The sequence below is a fragment of the Neophocaena asiaeorientalis genome, unplaced genomic scaffold (genome assembly GCF_003031525.2).
Source record: "Neophocaena asiaeorientalis asiaeorientalis breed wild unplaced genomic scaffold, Neophocaena_asiaeorientalis_V1.1 scaffold496, whole genome shotgun sequence".
In the NCBI taxonomy this organism is placed as follows: Eukaryota; Metazoa; Chordata; class Mammalia; order Artiodactyla; family Phocoenidae; genus Neophocaena; species Neophocaena asiaeorientalis.
The window spans coordinates 3,684,169-3,705,934 of record NW_020174375.1 but is presented as its reverse complement, the minus strand read 5'-3'; the positions used below and the strand labels follow the sequence as shown (position 1 = coordinate 3,705,934).

The 21,766-nt window shown below is 41.6% G+C and overlaps 1 protein-coding gene across 2 annotated transcripts in view; it reads right to left on the bottom strand.

Annotated features, from left to right (window-relative positions):
• Positions 1-21,766, bottom strand: part of DPYS (dihydropyrimidinase) — an 82,095-nt gene that overhangs the window by 4,829 nt on the left and 55,500 nt on the right. For both annotated transcript variants that reach the window (XM_024756335.1, XM_024756334.1), the window contains exon 8: positions 6,843-7,050. In XM_024756335.1, the coding sequence (XP_024612103.1) occupies positions 6,843-7,050 (208 nt within the window). The remainder of the gene's footprint in view (positions 1-6,842; positions 7,051-21,766) is intronic.

Genomic DNA, 21,766 nt, shown 5'->3' with positions numbered 1-21,766 from the left:
GGCTCTAGAGTGCAGGCTCAGCAGTTGTGGCGCATGGGCTTAGTTGCTCCGCAGCACGTGGGATCTTCCCGGACCAGGGCTCGAAGCCGTGTCCCCTGCATTGGCAGGGGGATTCCTAACCACTGCGCCACCAGGGAAGTCCCTGCATACCTACTTCTTAGAGGACATTAATGCAGCATAAAGCTCACAGAAAGACCAGGATGAAGTATCAGAGGGTTCCAGGTTGAACAAAGTAAGCAGGTCTCTTCTCTTCTTCGTGTTCTCTTAGTTTTCGTCTGATCTCACTGGTCAGCTTTCTCAGGCTCCTCTGCTGGCTCCTCCCCTCAGCCTCGGAAGGTTGGCAGCCCCAGAGCTCTTTCTCAAGTCCCCTTTCTTCTCTGTCTACAGTCTCTCTGGTGGCCTCAGACTTGTGTTTTTAAATAAATGTAGATGCCAGGATTCCTAAATTTTATGTCCAGCCCCAATGCCTCCCAATTTCCGGACTCCTTTATCCAAATGGCTAACGGACCTCTTCACAGGGAGGTGTAATTAGCATCTCAAACAGAACTAGAACTTAAGCACCACAAACTATAGTTGAAAGAGAAGTAGGATTAAAACTCTTTGAGCCCAGGGACTGCTGTCGTAGTTACACCTGTACCCCCGGCACCTGGAATATGGAATTGTATCTGGTGCTTAACAAACATTTGTTAAATAAAAGATTTCTTGACTGTAGAACTTTTTAGATGATATTGGGCAACAGAATCACCTGAGGGTAGTAGCATTATCTCAAATCACTTGAAAGCTTTTTTAAGGAGCACCTAAAAGAGACTAGGATCCTGAGCGCACACCTTCGGAAGACTGATCTGGGTGGTGACATTTTCTTCCCCCAGTACAGGCTGGCCAAAATTAGATGATCACACCCCACCAGCAGTTCTTCCCATCTTGATGGGTTTACAATCAGATAGAAAGGTTTGAGGGTAAAACACTGTGAGAGGCTATCCTAAGTAATACGGGAAACATGGATGGCACCTCACCCAGCAGGGTGCTGGTGGTTTACTTAGGTAGATGGGAGTTCAATCTGAGTTCATAGTATTTAATGATGAGTGTCATTGTGATGAGTTCATAGACAAAAATGGGAATTATATCGCAATATGAAGTGCTATGAATAAATATTAATTGCAATCACTATACCCGCATGATTGCAGAAAGGTTTTTGGTTAGCTGATCAGGGAAAAGAGGAAGCTTAAAATTGATAGAAAATTTACCTGTATTGTCTGCAGAGAGTAAAATGCTAGGATGCTAGATTTTTCTGAGATTTTTAAGACCAGAGACAAGAATCCTGAACCCCAAGAAGTTATTAATACAATGTTGATCATGGAGGCTAAGATACTAAAATAGCGATAAAGACAACAGAACTTCCAAATACCAAACAGCAGACACTGACGTAACACCAAACGGTCCAAATGAGCAGCGACTCCCTGAGAATGAAATCCATGCCTGGCTGGTGAATTTACAGGTAGGTATTCAGTACCTGGTGAACTTCAAGGTTCTTAGAGGTCCTCACAGGACTGAGCTCTCCAGGGGACTATGAATCACTAGATTCAACAGAGGTGATCTATAACAATGAAAATTTGCATTTTGATGTTTTACAATCCACCAAATGTTTCCATTTAATCCCTGCGAGCTATTTCTCAAGAACAATGTGAGCACATAATTTGGTCATCAATAAGTATTTACTGGATGAACACTGAATGGTTAGATAAAACATGGAAAGACAGTACTTACAAAGTCCCTGTATACAGTGATGTACTGGTAAATGTTGACAACCCACCTTCCCCTTTTCTCACCACTCCTAAAGCCCTGATTTATAGCACTTGCCTATTTCTGTAGTGTAAATGCTCTCACCATGGCTGATTTCAAGCTACTGACATCACTGAATGAGGAGTCGGGAAGGGATACATACAAGTGTCTCTCATAAGCCAAAATGAGCTGGCTCCAACATATGTATCGCCTTTTGCAATTCCTAGCAATCAATCCGAGGAAATCAGAATTACATGGCAGCTGATGATATGAAAGTATTTTCTCTGGGCTACCACATTGAGAAAGACATCGATAAACTGTTATTTCGGAAATGGAGAACACCCATTTCAAGGACTAGATCAGCCATCCATTTAATTTTATCATACCTAAAAGGCAAATTATGCTTATGGTTGCAAAGGCACAAGCCAGTTTAAAAGCTTTGGTGCAGTATTCTGAAACCATGCATTACTCCATGAAGCTATCTATCCCTGCTTCTCCAGAAGATGCAATGTGACCCTAATTTTCCAAAATAGATTGGGTTGCTTATTACTGAAAACAGAGAAAAAGGGATGACTTGAAGAATGTCTGTGCTTCCAAATTTTGGTAAAAATTATTATACTCTAAACACACAAAAATTCTAGGAATAATCAACCATTTGAGTTTAAAAAGGTTTTGTTTTTGTTGTTTTTGGTAAAGAAGGAACAGTATGTAAGTTGATTTTCTTCTTTCAAAATGTACTTGAACACCCAGGCTGCTGTTATTGTGGCCCTCCACGTGCACAGTTGGGTGAATGCACGGATAGAGAGGGCCAACAGTACAAGGGACTTGAGCAGCTGTGGATTTTGGTATCTGCAGATACTGAGCACCTAACCCTATGGATACCGAGGGACCATGTACTGTTTTTCCTTCCTCTTATATTTTTCTTTCCTAAATCCCCCAACACTCTTCCTTAAGTGACTTTTTATATTGAATTGAAATATGTATTTTATTATGTAACATATATCAAATAAATTTTGATGTTTCATCTTCTGATTTAAATTTTTCCCCTTAAGGATCCCCTGTTTAAATATTAAAATAAAGTAACAATTCCCTGAAGCTGTCAAATTGCATTAAAATGTCATTTCTCTCCTTTGAAGTTCCTCACACTATCCGTTAACAGTGATAGCTGCACAGCAGGATGCCAAGTTTCACTAAGCAATAAAATCGTGGATAAGAATCAAGTTCACAGACAACCCCACTGGGAGGAGGCAAGAGGGAATCTTCTGTGTAAATTTATTTCAAGTCCTTTCTATGACCTCTGAAACTGTAGTCTTTGCTCCTTCCATTTGCAATTTGTTTATTTATCAAACGCCTACTACATAGGAAGTACTGGGAATAAAAAATAAGTTCCTCGAAGAACTAACGTTCTAGCCAGGAGACCAGCTGAGTTCTGGGGCTGACAAACACTGGCGTGTCTCTACAATCTGTGCTTTGGAGTCCAGAGTGGTAAGTGATTCATTTTCTTGGGAAGGATAACAGGATAGCAGGAGAAATGGTATGGGCCTTTCCTGCTTGCCTTCAAACTCTTATCCTCACTTACAAAGAAACTGAATGTTTCAAATGAAAACCAGAGTAAGAGCTCTAATTACCTCATGTGAATTTAAAATCTAGGATTCCTAACAACTCTTTTTCTTAACTTTAGCATAATATTTTTCTTCTATAAAATTATCTTTGCCTAATGGAGAGAAAAAAGGTCTGAAACATCTCCACACAGTCCCCAAACCTCATTTTATTCATTTTATTTGATACTTTTTCCACATCAACACTTTTTAAAATAATGCATTCCCCATGATTTGAGTTTCACAATCATTTTCTTCTCTTTTCTTGCTCTACAGAGGTCTCATGTACAGCGGGAATCAGAAAGGCCTTATCACACACCCTGGCTCTTACGTTTACTTACCGCTCAGCCCAGGGAAAGTTACTTAATCTTGCTGAGAGTCAGTTTTCTATTCTGTAAAATGGGGATAATATCTCCCACATGGCTTGCTGTGCAGGTTAGGTAAAATAATAAATATAAATTACACCAAATACACTGCCTGGCAGATAGTAAGTGCTCAGAACAATATATTACAATACAACTATTACTTACTGCTATTGTAAAAACAATAATGCACTAGAATACCTAAAAAGTTGGTATCAGAAGAAAATATTGAGAAACTAAAATAACTCACAAAATTGAGAGTGAACTCCTAAAAAATGATGTTGGCATTAATTTTGCCAGTAAAATACCCAGCAACAATTTGAAAAGGAGAACTGATGAAGCCAGTCATTCAGTGATCTCGGCATATTTTCCCTACAAGAGGAAGACTGAGGCAAAGTCAGTCCTTTAAATACAGTCTGTCAGGGGTTCCCAGTTAGTCTAGTGTCCCTGCTGGTGGGCAACTGGTACTGACAGCCAGGAGCAGGCTCGTCCTGGACCCACTTCAAGCGTCACATGATCCATCACCCAGTTCTGTCAGTACTATCTCTTCTAAGTCAACGCTTATCTGTTTATCCCTTGGATTACTACTACAAGTGTCATGAATGAACTAGCTGTCATCAAGGCCTCTCATTTAGATTTTTCCCCCAAACCTAGAATAATTTATCTCCCATTAACTCATTTAACTCAATCTTTATGGTTTACATTATATGGTTTATTGCTTAAGTATATATATAGCTTTTGTAGTCAGATAACCGGAGTTTATGTTTTGGTCCTGCCATATACTAGCTGTGTGACATGACCAAGTTTCTTAATTTCCTGAAGCTTCAGTTTCCTAATATTTAAAGTGGGGGGGGGGGCTTCCCTGGTGGCGCAGTGGTTAAGAATCCGCTTGCCAATGTAGGGAACACGGGTTCGAGCCCTGGTCTGGGAAGATCCCACACGTGCAGCAACGAAGACCCAATGCAGCCAAAAATAAATAAATAAATAAAGTGGGGAAAATAATACTCCCTCGCTCACAGGGCTGTTACAGTGACAGAGCCCCAGCATTGTGCCTTGCCTTCAGTAAAAGCTCAGTAAACGTTAGTATTGCTGTTATTTACCATGGGATGTTTAGAAATACATGGAAACCTTATAGTCTCTACCTACCTGTCACCCGTCAGTGTCAATATTCACAAATTAACTCCCAGCAAAATAAATTGCAACCTTAAATATTTTGACTGAAATACAGTATATAAAGAAATGTCATGAAGAACCTAGGGGTAAGACAGGAATAAAGACACAGACCTACTGGAGAACGGACTTGAGGATATGGGGAGGGGGAAGGGTGAGCTGTGACAAAGCGAGAGAGAGGCATACGTTACTAACAAACGTAAGGTAGGTAGCTAGTGGGAAGGAGCCGCATAGCACAGGGATATCAGCTTTGTGACCACCTGGAGGGGTGAGAGGGAGGGAGACGCTAGAGGGAAGAGATATGGGAACATATGTATAACTGATTCACTTTGTTATAAAGCAGAAACTAACACACCATTGTAAAGCAATTAAACCCCAATAAAGATCTTAAAAATAAAAAAATAATTAAAAAAAGAATGGTAGCATCCTGAGAATTTAAAGCATTCTAGAGCACTTGTTTACTTAATCAAAGCTTTAGGAAGTGGTTAAAAAAAAAAAGGATGAATCTTATCTAACAAACTCTGAGAATCCACAAGCAAAAAATTTTCACAAGACTTTGGAGGAGAAATCAAAGAGACTACAAGACGCAAACGAAATGAATCGGAAAACAGCCAGAGAACTTTGGAAAAAGAGAAGTATATTTTAAAATGGAAAGAAGACACAGAAGCCTTAGAACTAACCCAAGGGTTACAAATTGTAAGGGCTACACGGCCAAGTTGGGAACATTAACGAGTGAAGCCTGTAGGTGAAAATCAGAAAGGCTGCCTCCGTGGGGCTTGGCCATCCAGCTCCGGCCTGCTCTTACCATGTGGGATTGAGGGCACACGGTGCCCCGCCTCACTCCAAACCCAGCAATTTAGATGGTTTTAGTCTGAAAATTCTGATATATTACTGTATGTAGTGAAGTGAATTTTTAAAACTGTTTAAAACACTGCATGAGCTAAACAAACACTGGAAAATCCAAGACATATTAAAAGAACAAACACCTCTTTTTTAACAACTGGATTATAACAAGGACTTGGAGGCCTTTATTATAAATTCAGTCATCAAAGGGGGAAAGCAAAGAGACTGAACCGATGTTTATTAACCTCCTACGAGTGCCTTACATTTTAAAATCTCATTTGACTCTTGCAATCTGTTGGGGAGAAAACACCGTTGTCATTTTCCAGATGAGGAAACAGACCAAGGATGATAGAGAAACTTGCTCTTGGCCACACAGCTAGGAAAAGGGAAGCCAAGGTAGAATTCATATTCACCTTGACCTCAAATTCCGCCATTGCTCTGGTGGTCATTAGAATACACCTTGCAGACCTTCAACTACAGGGAGCTTGATGTTTCAAGGGACAGTAGTTGAGTTTGAACTCCATCCTTTTGTTCGTCGGAGGACATGCCTCCCACTGCTGTTCTCAGCCAATGACAGCACGCCACGTGGCTAGATGCAGGCGATGGCTCAAGGGCTGCTTGTAGGCCTTGCTCAACCTTTCTTGGTCTGTATAGTAGTCTAGGATGTTTCCACCACTTGTTTTTCTCCCTCTCTCCTTCACTGGGGCCAGGCTTGAATTGCAGGCTGAGGGCTCTCCCAGCCTTTCCCGGGCTCCCACCTATTTTCTCTCCCAGGTGTTTAAAAAACTCACACCTTTATCCATCTGGGTGGCTGCTTCTCAGAGGACCCTGACTAACAGCAATTGTCAGAAGGCCCACAGGGGCCCTACACTTGCCTGGGAAAACCTGACTTGGTCCATTAGGAAACCCGATAGACACCAATCTTCAAAAGAAACTGCATCCACCCAATAACGACTTTTTTCTTTGAAAGCTGTATTTGTTCATAACCTCTTCTAACACCCCGTGAATATGTTAACCAATTGTATGTGACAACATCCAGGAGCAAGTGACAATCCAGCCCGTGTTAACAGCCCACTTAGCCCCAACTCACCTGGTCCTGCTGCTTGATCCGTTTGTAAATATATTCAGCAAATGGTTTACGAGGAATAAACTTCCCGTCTCCTGCTGTGACACTGAAAACTCCAGCTTCATACACCACTTTGCCTCTTGAAATAGTCACCAGGGGCACCCCGTGGCACACCATGCCCTCGAAGATGTTGAAGTTAACAGCCTGATGATGAGTTTTTGCCGAAATGGTCCTGATGTAAAAACAAAGATGTTCCCGATCATTACCAGCTCATCTGACAAATATGAAATATTAAAAGAATGACTTAGAAGAAACTTTAGCAACTCTATTAAGCCATAGCTTTATCACTGGAACAAGTGACTTTAAGAATAGAACATAGCATTAACATTTTATTGCAAAGTAATTACATTTTCTGAGAGAAAAACCCAGTAGGTCACTCTTTACGGGGATTAATGAGGACGGAGTGAGTGGAAGAAGGGCATTGTCTCTCGTGTTTATAATTTTAAGTTATTTTTATGTATATGTTTAAAGAACAAAATATTAATTGTAAAATATTTCAAATATAGATGAGCATGATGAACACTGACTCAATGCCCCACTCTACAGAATTTTAACGTCTTGCAGACACAGTCGAGGTTTCCTCAATACCTCCCTGTACCTCAAATTCCATCCCTGTCCCTCCCTTCCGAGGCAATCGTTAATTGGTATTTATCGTATATGGCCTTTATTATGTTGAGGTAGGTTCCCTCTATGCCCACTTTCTGGAGAGTCTTTTTTATCATAAATAGGTACTGAATTTTGTCGAAAGCTTTTTCTGCATCTATTGAGATGATCATATGGTATTTATTCTTCAATTTGTTAATGTGGTGTATTACATTGACTGATTTGCATATATTGAAGAATCCTTGCATCCTTGGGATAAATCCCACTTGATCATGGTGTATGATCCTTTTAATGTGTTGTTGGATTCTGTTTGCTAGTATTTTGTTGAGGATTTTTGCATGTATATTCATCAGTGATATTGGTCTGTAATTTTCTTTTTTTGTAGTATCTTTGTCTGGTTTTGGTATCAGGGTGACGGTGGTCTTGTAGAATGAGTTTGGGAGTGTTCTTTCCTCTGCAATTTTTTGGAAGAGTTTGAGAAGGATGGGTGTTAGCTCTTCTCTAAATGTTTGATAGAATTCACCTGTGAAGTCATCTGGTCCTGGACTTTTGTTTGTTGGAAGATTTTTAATCAGTTTCAATTTCGTTACTTGTGATTGGTCTGTTCATATTTTCTATTTCTTCCTGGTTCAGTCTTGGAAGGTTATACCTTTCTAAGAATTTGTCCATTTCTTCCAGGTTGTCCATTCTATTGGCATAGAGTTGCTTGTAGTAGTCTCTTATGACGCTTATCCCACTACCGGGCATATACCCAGAGAAAACCATAATTCAAAAAGACACATGCACCCCAATGTTCACTGCAGCACTATTTACAATAGCCAGGTCATGGAAGCGACCTAAATGCCCACTGACAGACGATAAAGAATATGTGTTACAATATATACAATGGAATATTACTCAGCCATAAAAAGGAATGAAATTGGGTCATTTGTAGAGACCCTAGAGACTGTTATACAGAGTGAAGTAAGTCAGAAAGAGAAAAACAAATATCACATACTAATGCATATATGTGGAATCTAGAAAAATGGTGCAGGTGAACCGGTTTGCGAGGCAGAAATAGAGACACAGATGCAGAGAACAAATGTATGGACACCAAGGGGAGAAAGTGGGGGTGGGAGGGGTGGTGGTGGTGGGATGAATTGGGAGATTGGGATTGACATATATACACTAATATGTATAATAACTAATAAGAACCTGCTGTATAAAAAAATAAATAAAACTTTAAAAAATTCAACATAGAAAAAACTATACCTTGAAAAGGAAAATTATATCTTGAATTTCTTTCCCTTGTCTGCGGCAAAACTGGAAATTTGAGGACAATAAAAATAACAAAATATGTTGAATATAATCTCAGCACATTTTGTCATGCATCTGCGTATTCCTCAGCATTCTCAGCATTTTATTAATACTTTTCAATCTCACACAATACGACTAATGACTTCTAAGCTGGATATCTGGAAATACTGGGTGTCCGCCTTTCCCTAAATCACATTAAATGGAAAAGGAAAAAGAAAATCTGGCAGCAGTGGATCATACAAGCATAATCTGAAGTTTCTACAAGTGCTTGCTCTCAGGAATGGATTAAAGAAAAGTGCTTTGCTAAAAATCCCAAGGCTAGGTCAAAGGAATAGCAGCTAAAAGCTCCCCTGCAACCCTAATCTGGAGGGGCGGAGCTGGGAGACTCACAGTGCCACCTCCAGTGGAAATGAACGACACAGCGCTGACCTGGTCCTGGGTTCCAGAATCCTGTACCCAATTACCTGTTTGGTTTCCACTCCTTAACACATCCAAACAGAATTCTTGATTTTCCATGATGACTCCAGCCCACACACTGGAGTTTGCTCCTCCCTTGAGTTTCTCATCTCAGTAAATGACACCCCCAGCCACCTTTCCTCACGCCTCAAACCATCATCAAGCCTGTTGGTTCTACCTCCAAAAAAAAAATAAATCCCAAACCTGCCCATTTCCCTCCCCCTCCAACGCTCCCACCGAGTCCACGCCACCATCATCTCTCATCTGGACAACCCCCAACACCTCTTACTGGCCTCCATGTTTCCATTCTTACCCCCCTACACGCCTTACCACCCCCGCACAGAGATGCTCAAATCATATTTTAAAAATGAACATCAGATCAGGTCACTTTTCTGCTTGAAACCCTCCAGTCTGTTCCCCAAGACACAAATACTGTAGAAAAGCCCAGATAATAATAATCATGAAAAAGAATCTGCTCCCAATGAGAAATATCAGCATGGAAAAGAAAAAGAAGATGTTCCTGTATGTCAGGTGGATACTTTATGACATTCTACTTCATCTTTATAACACCTCTTCAAGGTAGAGAGTATTGTCTACACTTGACAAGTAAATAAATTGAGATTTAGAGAGGTTACATAACTTGTCAAAGGACCTATGACTACTTTGATGAAACGGGAATCTTTTCATATTTTTTAAGTTAACATACAATGAAATTTACATTTTTAGTGTTAGTTCTATGAATGTTGACACCTGGATAGATTTGTTATCCTCACAACATTCAGGACACAAACAGTTCCATCGCCCCCCAAAACTCATACCATCCCTGTGTAGTCGCAACCTCCCCCCACGCGTAACTCCTGGAGATCCTTGATCTGTTCTCTACCTCTTAAGCTGTCTCTTTTCAAGAATGTCATGTAAATGGAATCACAGAGTATGTAACCTTCTGAAGCTGACTTCTTTCATTTGGCATAACTATTTTGAGATTTATCCAAGTTGTTGTGTGGATCAATAGTTCATTCCTTTTTAATTGCTGAGTAGTATTCCAACGTATGAATACCCCACAGAGTGTTTATCCATTCACCTACTGAAGGACATTTGGGTTGTTTCCAGTTTTTGATGATTATGAATACAGATATTATAAAGATTCATGTACACGTTAGGTGTGAACGCTTTTCTTAGTGTAAGTTCCCATGAGTGGCATCACTGGGTCCTATGGCCAGTGCATGCTGCACAAAAAGAGCTTCCAGTATCCTTAGGAACCAACTTACTGGTAGAGAGAAACATTTAAAAGGTTAATGAATAGGAGGTAGGTACAAATACAACAACAATAATAGGAGGAGGGAAAAGTGCTGATCAAATAGTACGTCATGCCATTAAAGTAAGAAAATGAAGAAAATGGGGTAAAGGGTTACTAGGTATAGAATGAGTTATGATAACTTATGAGTTGGTGATGAAAGATACAAACTTAAAGAAAATAAATCTAGGAAACAACATAGAGGAGATTTAGACCTTCAGGCTAGAGTGTCATTTTATGACCATCACAATCTCTCTGCGATACTTCCATAGTCTGGGCTACTGCTTTCCTGCATATCACAGTTACACTGACGGCAGAAGCTCTTGGGCTTACACTGTACAATGTTATATAAGCATGTCTGGACAGATGTATTAGTAAGGTTGCCATACAGAGAAAAGTAAAATGCATAATAATTCATGATGAAATGGTTATATACAAGAATGGGAGGCAAAAAAGGGAAAACCCTAAGACATAAAACTTTATTTTTCCAAGCCGGAAGTTAAGAGTTACAGATGCTGTTAGGAAAATAATCTAACAGAAGAAGTAAGTTCTATATACAAAAATTGCCATTACGATATCTAAACTATTGAAAAACTGAAGCATTAACAATTTTCCAATGATTACTCAATGGAATATTGGGCTTCTGTGAAAGACTAGAAATAAGAATACACTGGGGAAGCAAAGAAAATGATAATTATATAATTTAAATGGAAAAAAAGTTACAGAAAGCATGGGAAAATACATATGCATGTGGACAAATGCAAAAGGAAATATACAAATTAAAGTGCTTGTGCAGCCGAGGAAAAAACAGACAAATATGAAAACAAAAGATCTGTGACAACAAAATATCAAATCAGATTTCTCTGCCGCAGCCAAAACAAAGGTCATTTTTTTGGCTTTCTCAGCGTTGGGGTTAGCAAGAGAAAGAAGGCAATTAGGCGACATCTAAGTGATTCTCTATAATAAGGCATTATGTCAATGAGGTCAAATTAACACAAAATGTAAATTCTTGGCATTATCACCAGCAGCAAAAAGAATGTGCTTCCACTTTCACATTGGAAGGTGTCTGACAGGGTGTCATTCCTCACCCAACTTTTTCCTTCCAGCCAGAGCTGCAAGTCTCCAGTTATTTAGGAACTTCCACACTTCTGAGTCTTCCTTCTCCCTGGGTGCCCTTCTCACTGCTCAGATCTGCCCCCTCCCTGACCCAAGACTCTGCTCAAAAATCCTGGTCCCATGTCAATCATATCTCAATTAAGCTGGAAAAGAAAAGAAGAGAAGAAAATAGAAAAGAAAGGAAACAAAACAGGTCACATGACTGGGCCCCAGCTGCAAAGGGGCCTGGGAAGGCATGTTCTGGCGGGGCGGGGCGGGGCGGGGAGGGGAGGGAAGGGAAGGACCAGCTTCAGCTTCCTAGAAGCTGACCCTGACAACCCATGGCAAAACCTTGCATTTTCCTCTGTTGTAGCATTATCTGAATCAATTGTAATGATCTCTTGATAATTACAGTGTTTTGGAAAAAATAGAACACTGACTTAACATGGAATGTAAACATCCAATCCTAAAGTTCTGTTGTGTACTTAGCATTTCTGGTGAACTGTACAAGCTCATTAGTAATAAATAAATAAATAAATAAAGGAACATTGTTATGATTATCATTCTTAGTTGTATCTTATCCAGTTAGATGAAACATTTGTTTATTGATACCTAAAAATACTTAGCAATACCAATATTATCAACACGATGAAGTCCGCAGCTAAGTACTATTACACCATGTCCTGGATGGTAATGCTGAAATAGAGCTGTGTAAGAGTTTGCCCAAGGTTCATACAGCTTGATATTGAAGGAACCTCTGAGAGGTTGGAATCACTGCCACTTTTTGAGCATACTGGTATATCTGTAACCCTGTCATAAGAAGATTTAAAAAATTGTGGTACATTTTCAATATTTGCTTTCAACAAAAAATAGACTGTAATATCATCATAAGTTTTATAAAATTATTACAAAATGTATTTAAAATTTTTTTAATTAATTAATTAATTTATGGCTGTCTTGGGTCTTCGATTCTGTGTGAGGGCTTATCCCTAGTTGTGGCAAGCGGGGGCCACTCTTCATCGCGGTGCTCGGGCCTCTCACTATTGCGGCCTCTCTTGTTGCAGAGCACAGGCTCCAGACACGCAGGCTCAGTAATTGTGGCTCACGGGCCCAGTTGCTCTGCGGCATGTGGGATCTTCCCATACCAGGGCTCGAACCCGTGTCCCCTGCATTGGCAGGCAGACTCCCAACCACTGGGCCACCAGGGAAGCCCACAAAATGTATTTAAAATGTATTCATTACTAGTGTGGTATGGGAGACATGGTCCATTAGTGGAATGAACACAAGTTCAAAGTCACACAATTGCCTTTCTAAGGATACTTGTTGTTCCTTTGAACATGCTTCCTACAAGGCAGAGGCCTTCTGTTCTAAGGCAGAAGCCAGAACATGCTTTCCCAGGCCCCTTTGCAGCTGGGGCCCAGTCATGCGACCTGGCCTCCTCCAAAATGGTGCCCCAGCACCATACTTTGCATGGCAGGCTGGTGACTCAGGAAGCAGGCGCTGCAGGATCCATGTTGGTGAAGGGAGAGATGGTTCAATCCTATTTCTCAGGCCAGTTGTGACAGGGGTTTAGCACTAGGTCCAAGCCCTGCTTCAGTGAAGCGATTCATGGCAACTGAGCCCAGGGGCCACACTGGGGCTCTCCACTGTCCTATGGTAGGCCTGGGGCATTGGTCCTGGCTACACAGCCTCTCAGCCTGGTCTTCTGGTCCTCCTGGAGATTCTCTGAGCCACCCAGTTCTTTTAATACATTCTTCTTTTGTTTAACCACCTAGCGTAGATTTCTCTTGGTTGCAGCTAAGAACCCTGCCTGATCCATCTTTTTCTTTCAACCATCCTAGAAGAAAGCAGGAACACACGTCTGGGCTCTAACTAAAAGGGATTCAGTCAATGGGCTAACATGTTATCGTCCTAAGGTTCAGCAACACTGTGAGATAAATTGGAGCAGGTGACATGGAGCTTTGCAGTGCATTTCAGCCACACACGTGATCCTATTCTGAGAAATGCAATGTAGCAAGCACTGTAGTTCCATCCCCTGGCATATATTCTCCCTTCCTCTGGTTTCAGCATTCCCCCAGTTTTTCTTTAAGAAACATCTCTCTGGGCTTCCCTGGTGGCGCAGTGGTTGAGAGTCCACCTGCCGATGCAGGGGACACGGGTTCGTGCCCCGGTCCGGGAAGATCCCACATGCTGTGGAGCGGCTGGACCCGTGAGCCATGGCCGCTGAGCCTGCACGTCCGGAGCCTGTGCTCCGCAACGGGAGAGGCCGCAACAGTGAGAGGCCCATGTACCGCAAAAAAAAAAAAGAAACATCTCTCCCCCATTGGAGATATCTGGCAAGATGGTCAGGCATGGCGCCCTGTTCTTCCCTAGCCAAGAGAGGGGGAACTGCATTGTTTCCCAAGAATTGAATCTTTGGTAGAATGACAAAAAAAATTTTTTTTGAAGTGATTGGAGGGTGCATCCCTGAACACAGAGCAATTCCTGCTGCAGGCTGTCCAGGGCTGCCTTGGACTCTGTTCTTTCAAAGCCTGGAGCACTGACTATTCTTTTGGTCTGTGAATACCCCATGGCCTTCCCACAGAGTGTATTTTTGCTCATCTGCGTGTAAGTTAGTTACAATGGTTTGCAACCAAAGACCTGACTGATAAAGACCTTGTCCTTTGGAGAGTAATTCCTGTAATGAAGAGCCCATGGATGTCTCTGAGGCACAGTTCAAAAGGTTTGTGACTCAAAAAGAAACCAGAAACTATTTTCCACCAAATCTGTCCACAGAACAGATGCAAATGTGGGGCGGTGCTCTGATTCCACTCATAAGTAAAACCAAAGAGCTGTGAAATTCATCATCAAATATTTTTCAAATTTAACAATATGATAGTCAGCTCAGGAGAGTAGAGAAATACCTTCTAATTACTGATTGGATGGCTAGGCTGTTGGCCCGTCCTGGTGGTAACAGGAAGGATAGGAATGATTAAAGCCTTCCCATCTGATAAGTGAAGCTGGGGTTCCTGGGCCATTAACTCTTCATTAGCAGATTCTCCGTGGTCACCCTGCCCCAAGGGAAAAGCTGCTCTTTGTCAAACTCGCTTTGAGCCTGTATCAAACGGGCACATCTCTCTGCAGAGGGGTGTCAAGGTTGTCTTACTGAGTCCCAATTATACACATCTCCAAGGCTCAAGCCGACAGGAAAGCAGAAGCCTTGAAGATAACATTAAGCTATTTTTCAACTTTGTCTATAACTTTGATACCACTCACATCACAGCGGCAGAAAAACATTCTGTCCCTTTGCAAATAGCTTCCTATCAAAGAGCTGCGTGCTCCTATAGATGAGAAAATCACTGAAGCAAAAAAGCCTGCGGGAGACCGCCCGTGTGCATTCAAAGAGAACACTGGGGAAAGGAGGAGAATTTCTTAAAACAATGTGGGTCTTCCTGAACCCAGAGAAATGACTTGTTTAGGTATTTTGTTATATTTCCTCCAACTCAGCCACTCTGTCCATGGCATGAATGGGTCCTTACCAGGTTGCCATGAGAACCAAAAAAAAAAAAAAGTTGGAAAGAATCATTATCAGGTCTATTAGTGGCTTCTTTAAAAATATACCTCATCTCTCTACATGTGTTATATGACATCTTGTATATTCAACATGAAGGAATAGTAACCATTTAAAGCTTCCCAATAGCACCGTGCAACAGACAAGGATGATGAGACACAAAAAGGTGAATAACTCACCCCATGTTACACAGCTAGTAAGTTCATGCAGCTCAGGTGAGATAAAAGGTTGGGCTCTTAACCACTAGATAGTGTTGCCCCTTGAAAGCTCTATGAGAAGCTACTGCGAAAGCATGCAGTCAGTGAAAACATTCTTCATCCACCAGAAAACAAATGGGAAGCAGCGCGTTCCTTACTTCCTAGTGTTTCTTAGTCTGTTTTCTCTTTGGCGGCAAGGGATTTAGGATGCTATTAAAAATTCCTTAAACTGAAATTGGTCGTACTCCACGTGATCATGATGGAAAATATTTTTTTGACGTGTGTTCCAACTGTCTATTTCAGACTAGTTCTTCTGTGAATTTCTTGGACGTGACAAGTTATATAAATGGGGAGCAAAGCAACCACATCTCTGGAAACGCTAAGCGGTGCTACTTCAAGTACATTCTCATTATTAAGCAAAGCTGCTGCTCACTGCACCCATCAATCTTCCATCCTCTATGCAGACTTCTGCACCGCCTCCCACAGAAGAGAAAATGGGAATTGCTTCAGCCACATTATTAAATCTAAATCGGACAATAACTTGGAACTCTATCGGTGCTACATGGACGACACAACAATACAGATTCACAATAATGCTGCCCAAACATTGGCTTAAAGAAATAAACTGATGAGGCAAGCCGGCTATTTTGTCCTTGGAGTTATGTCATCCAGGTCATGGATGGTGGTGCAGACCATGGTTAGATAAACTGGATTTAGATTCTAGAAAGTTGACCTTGGAAGCAGGTCCCACATCTTTCACCCCTTGTGCCCTGCACAGCACTGAGCAAATAGAAGGCATTTTAGATACGTATTTATCTAAAAATAAGTTATTAGCAAATTTTGACATTACTACTTAACATAAATATTTCATGTTCTATATACTAGTTTTCAGAAAGTGGGGAATTAAAAATAATTTAGTGTCTTGAAGGAAGAGGAGCTGAGGGCTTCCCTGGTGGCGCAGAGTTTGAGAGTCCGCCTGCCGATGCAGGGGACATGGGTTCTTGCCCTGGTCCGGGAAGATCCCACATGCCGCGGAGCGGCTGGGCCCGTGAGCCATGGCCGTTGAGCCTGCGCGTCGGGAGCCTGTGCTCCGCAACGGGAGAGGCCACAGCAGTGAGAGGCCCGCGTACCACACACAAAAAAATGAGGAGCTGAATGTGAATCAGCAAAAGCTAGCATGATACTAGGATGTATGTCTTATGAATATTAAACAGGTAAGTGCTTATAGGTGAGGTATGATTATTAGCTTTTGGAAGGTGAGGCTGTTGGCCTAACATATTGGTAAGAGTTAGAAATAACTTTCTGAAAAAAAAAAATAGAAATAACTTTCTGGGGTGGGGTGTGGACTTGGTCTTGTAATTACATTGTCCTGGGAGGCTGCCTTGCCCTTGGCAAGATGACATTGTTTGACAGACTATCTAGGGGCACAACTTGGGCAGAAAAAGATGTGGGTTTTCTACACAGGAATACACTGGGTAAAATTCACACAATATCCTTCTTGGAAACCAGAGTCGGCCAGGTATTTACGATTATGTTCAGCTCTAATACCATATTTTAGGAAGAAAGAAGACTTCCTGGAATATAAAGGGAAGTCAGTAGGGTTCTCAATAAAGGGATGGAAAAGAGAACGCTGGATAACAGAAATGTCTGGGGCACTTCTAAACTTTACTCTTTTTTTTTGAAAGGAAAAGGATGACCTATTTTCCCTCCATCCCCGCTGAGGAAAATAAAAAGAGGTAGTAAGCAGAAACGCTGGCAGGTGAAATGTAGTTTGACACTGGAAAATAACTTCGTGACAGCTGGGAGTGAGGTGTGTTAGTGAAGAACGAGAGCAAAGTCTGTGGCCAGGAAAGAGATCCGTGGACACAGGCGGCCAATGAACTGTGTGAAATCCACCAGGATGGGCTACAGCACCTCCTCAAAAGTCAGAGAGAATTTCTGGCTCTGCAATCCTAAGAACAGAGCCCTGGCCTCCAGCATTCCCGAGAAAGTGATGAGGCAAACAGAACATCACATGATTCTATTTCCAAGTCACTTCAATTAGGGGCCCAGCAAGTTCCAGGTGTGGTCAGTGTTCATTACGCTATATTCTAGGTTCTTCCATGTGCACTGCCTCACCTAATCTCTCAAGAACTCATTATCTCCATTTAACAGACGAGGAAATAAGAGACTGAGAGGGGTTGAGTAAATTGTCCGAGTTACACAAGGAAGTACGCGGTTGGGAGGAAATAAACACAGGCGGGCTGAACCCCCATTCCACCCTCCTTCACCATGCTCCACCATCCGTGAGCACCCTCTGCTCCAACGATGAAAGCACTACATTCTTCACTCATTAAAAAGGTTACCAGAACACTTGGAATTGTAATAGTGAGTATCTGCTTTCCATCTGGGCAAGAAGTCTGGTGACACCTAATCATCTATTTCCATCCTGGTGCACTGCAGCATTTCATCGACCCTCGGAAAACAGAGCATTTTGGGAGGCTCTGCCAGAGTTAGCACAGCCCCAAAGTCCCAATTAGCGATACGGTTGTCTAGTTCAAACTTGACCGGACCCAAAAGGCAGCTGCTTCGAGGAAGCACTGTCAGGTCACAGAGGCAGGCGCCGGGGTTAAACGGGGTCACTGCAACATCACCTCTGTCTGCCTTGAGTGGGCATGAGGCTCAGAATCCAAGGTGCTGATGCGGAAATGCAGCCGGTGAAACTGACTTTGCTACCCCACCGAGCCAGCCTCAGGGCAACTCGTCTGTAATGAAGCACGGAAAGGGAGCGACACCCAAGGAGGGCCTGACAAGCTACCTGCCACTGCAGAGAGACGTGCAGAAACCCGCTGACTTGAGCAACCTGGGGTAGTAATCGCCAACGTTCATGCGGTGCTTACGGCCCTGGGCACTGTAGCAGAGAATCCACGTGTATTAATGCTCTACATACAGCCTGTGACATGGGCATTATAATCAGGCCCATTTGACAGATGAGCAAATGGAAGCAAGCCAAGGTTCAGTAACTTGCCCCAGGTTACACTGTCAGTGAGTGGAGAGGCCAGATTACAAACTCCAGAGACCACATGTTAACCTCTGTGCGGTAGGTATGCCTTCCTTCCCTGCCTTTTCGGGCAGCTGTAACTTTGCAGTGTTTAAGAGGTTAGACACAAGTCAACCAGGCCTGCTCTGAAGCCCAGCTCTGCCCTTTGCAGCTGTGTGATTTGAAGCAAATGAGTAACCTCTCTGTACCCATCAGTGTCTTCACCTTAAAGCAGACAACCACACCACCAAACGTAAAATAGATAGCTAGTGGGAAGCAGCCGCATAGCACAGGGAGATCAGCTCGGTGCTTTGTGACCGCCTGGAGGGGTGGGATAGGAAGGGTGGGAGGGAGGGAGACGCAAGAGGGAAGAGATATGGGGACATATGTATATGTACAGCTGATTCACTTTGTTATAAAGCAGAAACTAACACACCATTGTAAAGCAATTATACTCCAATAAAGATGTAAAAAAACAAACAGACAACCACATTGATAATGACATCTAGGCCTCAGAGGGGGGAAGTGAAGCAGCGACCAATTTGCAGCTCAGATTATCTGTGGGCTCATCTGGTGTGAGAAGCCACTGGGGCTGAGCCTGCTTCTCCTTCCTCTGGATCCTCCATCAGCGGCTCGGACCCCTGCGCCCAGTGTGTGTTTGGCCCCATGACCAAAGTTTGACATCCACGCCACACCAGCAAGGGCAGAGGCAACAAGAACAGGCACTGGTGTCACTCCGTCCTCCCTGTGGGGCCCAGCTTGTGCTTGTGGTTCCACCTTGTCTCTGCACTTCCCGCTTGACCTCCATCTTCCCCTCCCGATGGCCTAACCACTGGACTTCAAGCTCCAGCATCAGATGCAAAGACAGCTGCCTTGCAAACACTGATCAACCAGCTCCTACAGTTGTGAAAGGTCAAATCATATACACATACGTGTATGTGTACATCTATGTATATATACATGTGCACATATATCTACACACACACATATGTATATATGCATGGGTGCATGTGTGTATACATCTGTATCTGTATCTATATCTGTATCTCCAGGTGGTTCCACTTCTTTGTTTGAACCCTGATATATCCTGGATGGGTTGCTTCTGGGATTGTTTCTTGCAGGCATCTATCTCTCTTTCCTTGCCTCTTGCTTTGACATTTTCACTTGCTTTTCTTACATTTGCTAATAGCACCTCAGTGGCTAAGAGCCATGGCCAAGCCATCTATGATGAACATGACAATAATAATATTCAGTTGCAGCCTCTATTTCCTGCTTGCTTATTTGCCAAACCCTATGCTAACATCTTTTCACACATTATTTTATTTAATCCTTACAATCCAATGCAAGCAGGGCTTTTTAAATACCTATTTTATAAATGAAGAAATTGAGGCTCAGGGAAGCTGAGTAACTCACCTAAGATCATAAATAAGAGTCTATGTGCCTCAAAAACAAAGCACTTAACCACCATGTATTGCCTCCCACTGTAAGTGATCCATCCAGAACACAAGTCTGGAGCAAAATGCACATTTATATGAAATTTTACCCCATCTTCTTCTAGAAACACTGAAGCACCTTAAAAGGAAAACATAATGTAAGGTAGGTTAATTAGTGATAAAAACAGAGCAGAGAAACTCTAGAAAAGAAGTTGGTACCAGGCACCTGTGGGTAGTTGAATTTAAGTCTATACAGGAGATTAAACTCATTAGCATAAATTTCTATGCAAAACCTTTCCCGCAAAATAGGCAACCAAAGAATGAATCAATTTTAAGGCATACTGTCATGTTTTCTTTTAGACTTTGTGTACAATTTATTCTCATAATTGCCAGAAACCACAAGTGAGGCATGGAAAGACTAGGAGGCTTGTCATATATTTAGGAATTAGAAATGATTTTATATAAAAATAGAACAACTTGGGTCTTCTATCATACTGCTGAATGCCATGCTTGGGTCACTAAACTCTTCTTGTCTCTGGTTTATCACTTAAATAAATAAGGTAGAATTACTAATTAGGCTTGCAATGTTACCATAAAGAAAGTTAGGTTCTAAGAAATGAGTTTCCTAAGTCCAGAATGATAAGAACACTATTTCACAGCTCTGACCTACCAGCCATACACAACTCTATTTGCTTCCAGCTTGAGGCAAAAAAGCAAATGAAATGAAGTCAACTTGGTGGAACATTGTAGAAAATCTCTATCCATCTATGTGTTTATCTCATATTCCATTCATTTAATATTGATCACTACTCCATGCCACACACTGTTCTAGGCACTGGGGATGCAGCAGTGAATAAAACAGACAAAAATCCCGACGGGAACTGAGCTCACGCTCTAGTCAAGCCTATTTCTGAATTTGCAAGGACCTCTTTGTTATAAACATGACTCTAACATACGAACAAGGTCAATTTTTCAATAATAACAACATGCATATAGGTCCTTACAGTTTATGCAAAACACTTTCATGTAACTATAGCATTTATTTCTCAAAAGAACCTGGGGAGTTTGCAAGAAATAAGACAGACCCCTTGAAATGAAGAGACAAATAGTAACACATTACCAAATGAAAAATGAACAAAAGGCATGAACAGATATTTCTTCATAAGGAAAAAAACCCAATGACTAATAAACATGGAAAAATATTCAACTTCCTTAGTGCTCAAATATATGCGATTTGTAGCTGAAAGGTAAAAATTTTTACCTGCGAAAGTAACAAAACTCAAAGGGAAAAAAAAAAGAGATTGTACCCAGAGTTGGTGAGGAACCATGAGGATGTAACCACATATGCAGAGAACCCTTAAATGCATATACCCTTTGATATAGTAATTCTGCTCTTAGTAACTCATCCAATAGAAATAATAAAAAATTTGGATTTAAAATAGCAAAAGAAAAAAAATTTTTTAAACTGTAAAAAGTAATCCGAGTTAAAACTAAAATAAAGAAATTATATAGAGACCCTTCTCTGGAGACCACTGCCCCACAGGGTCAGACATCCAACACTGATTAATGGCCCTTTACAATGTGACATCTAAGGGGCATCTTACCTAAACTGCAGGTACAACTGCACCCCACTGACACGCCAATCACAAACTAAATGTGAGGAAGTGGATATGCATCAACAGGAGTGAAACTATGATTGACAAAACAAACTGGAATTCTGGAACTATTGTCGATTCATCTAAGCTTTTTTTTTTTCCTTTTTTATAAAAGTCATTTACTTTGACACCTCCCTGCTAGGTAGTAAATCTCTCGTGTCTTACCACTTTGTATGTGATAATGATAATGATATCAATGTTGCTTAAAGTTTTACTATATGCCATGCACCATGCTGAAGGTATTATCTCCTTCCAACAAGGCCCAGAGCTTGGCGCTATGACTAGCATAT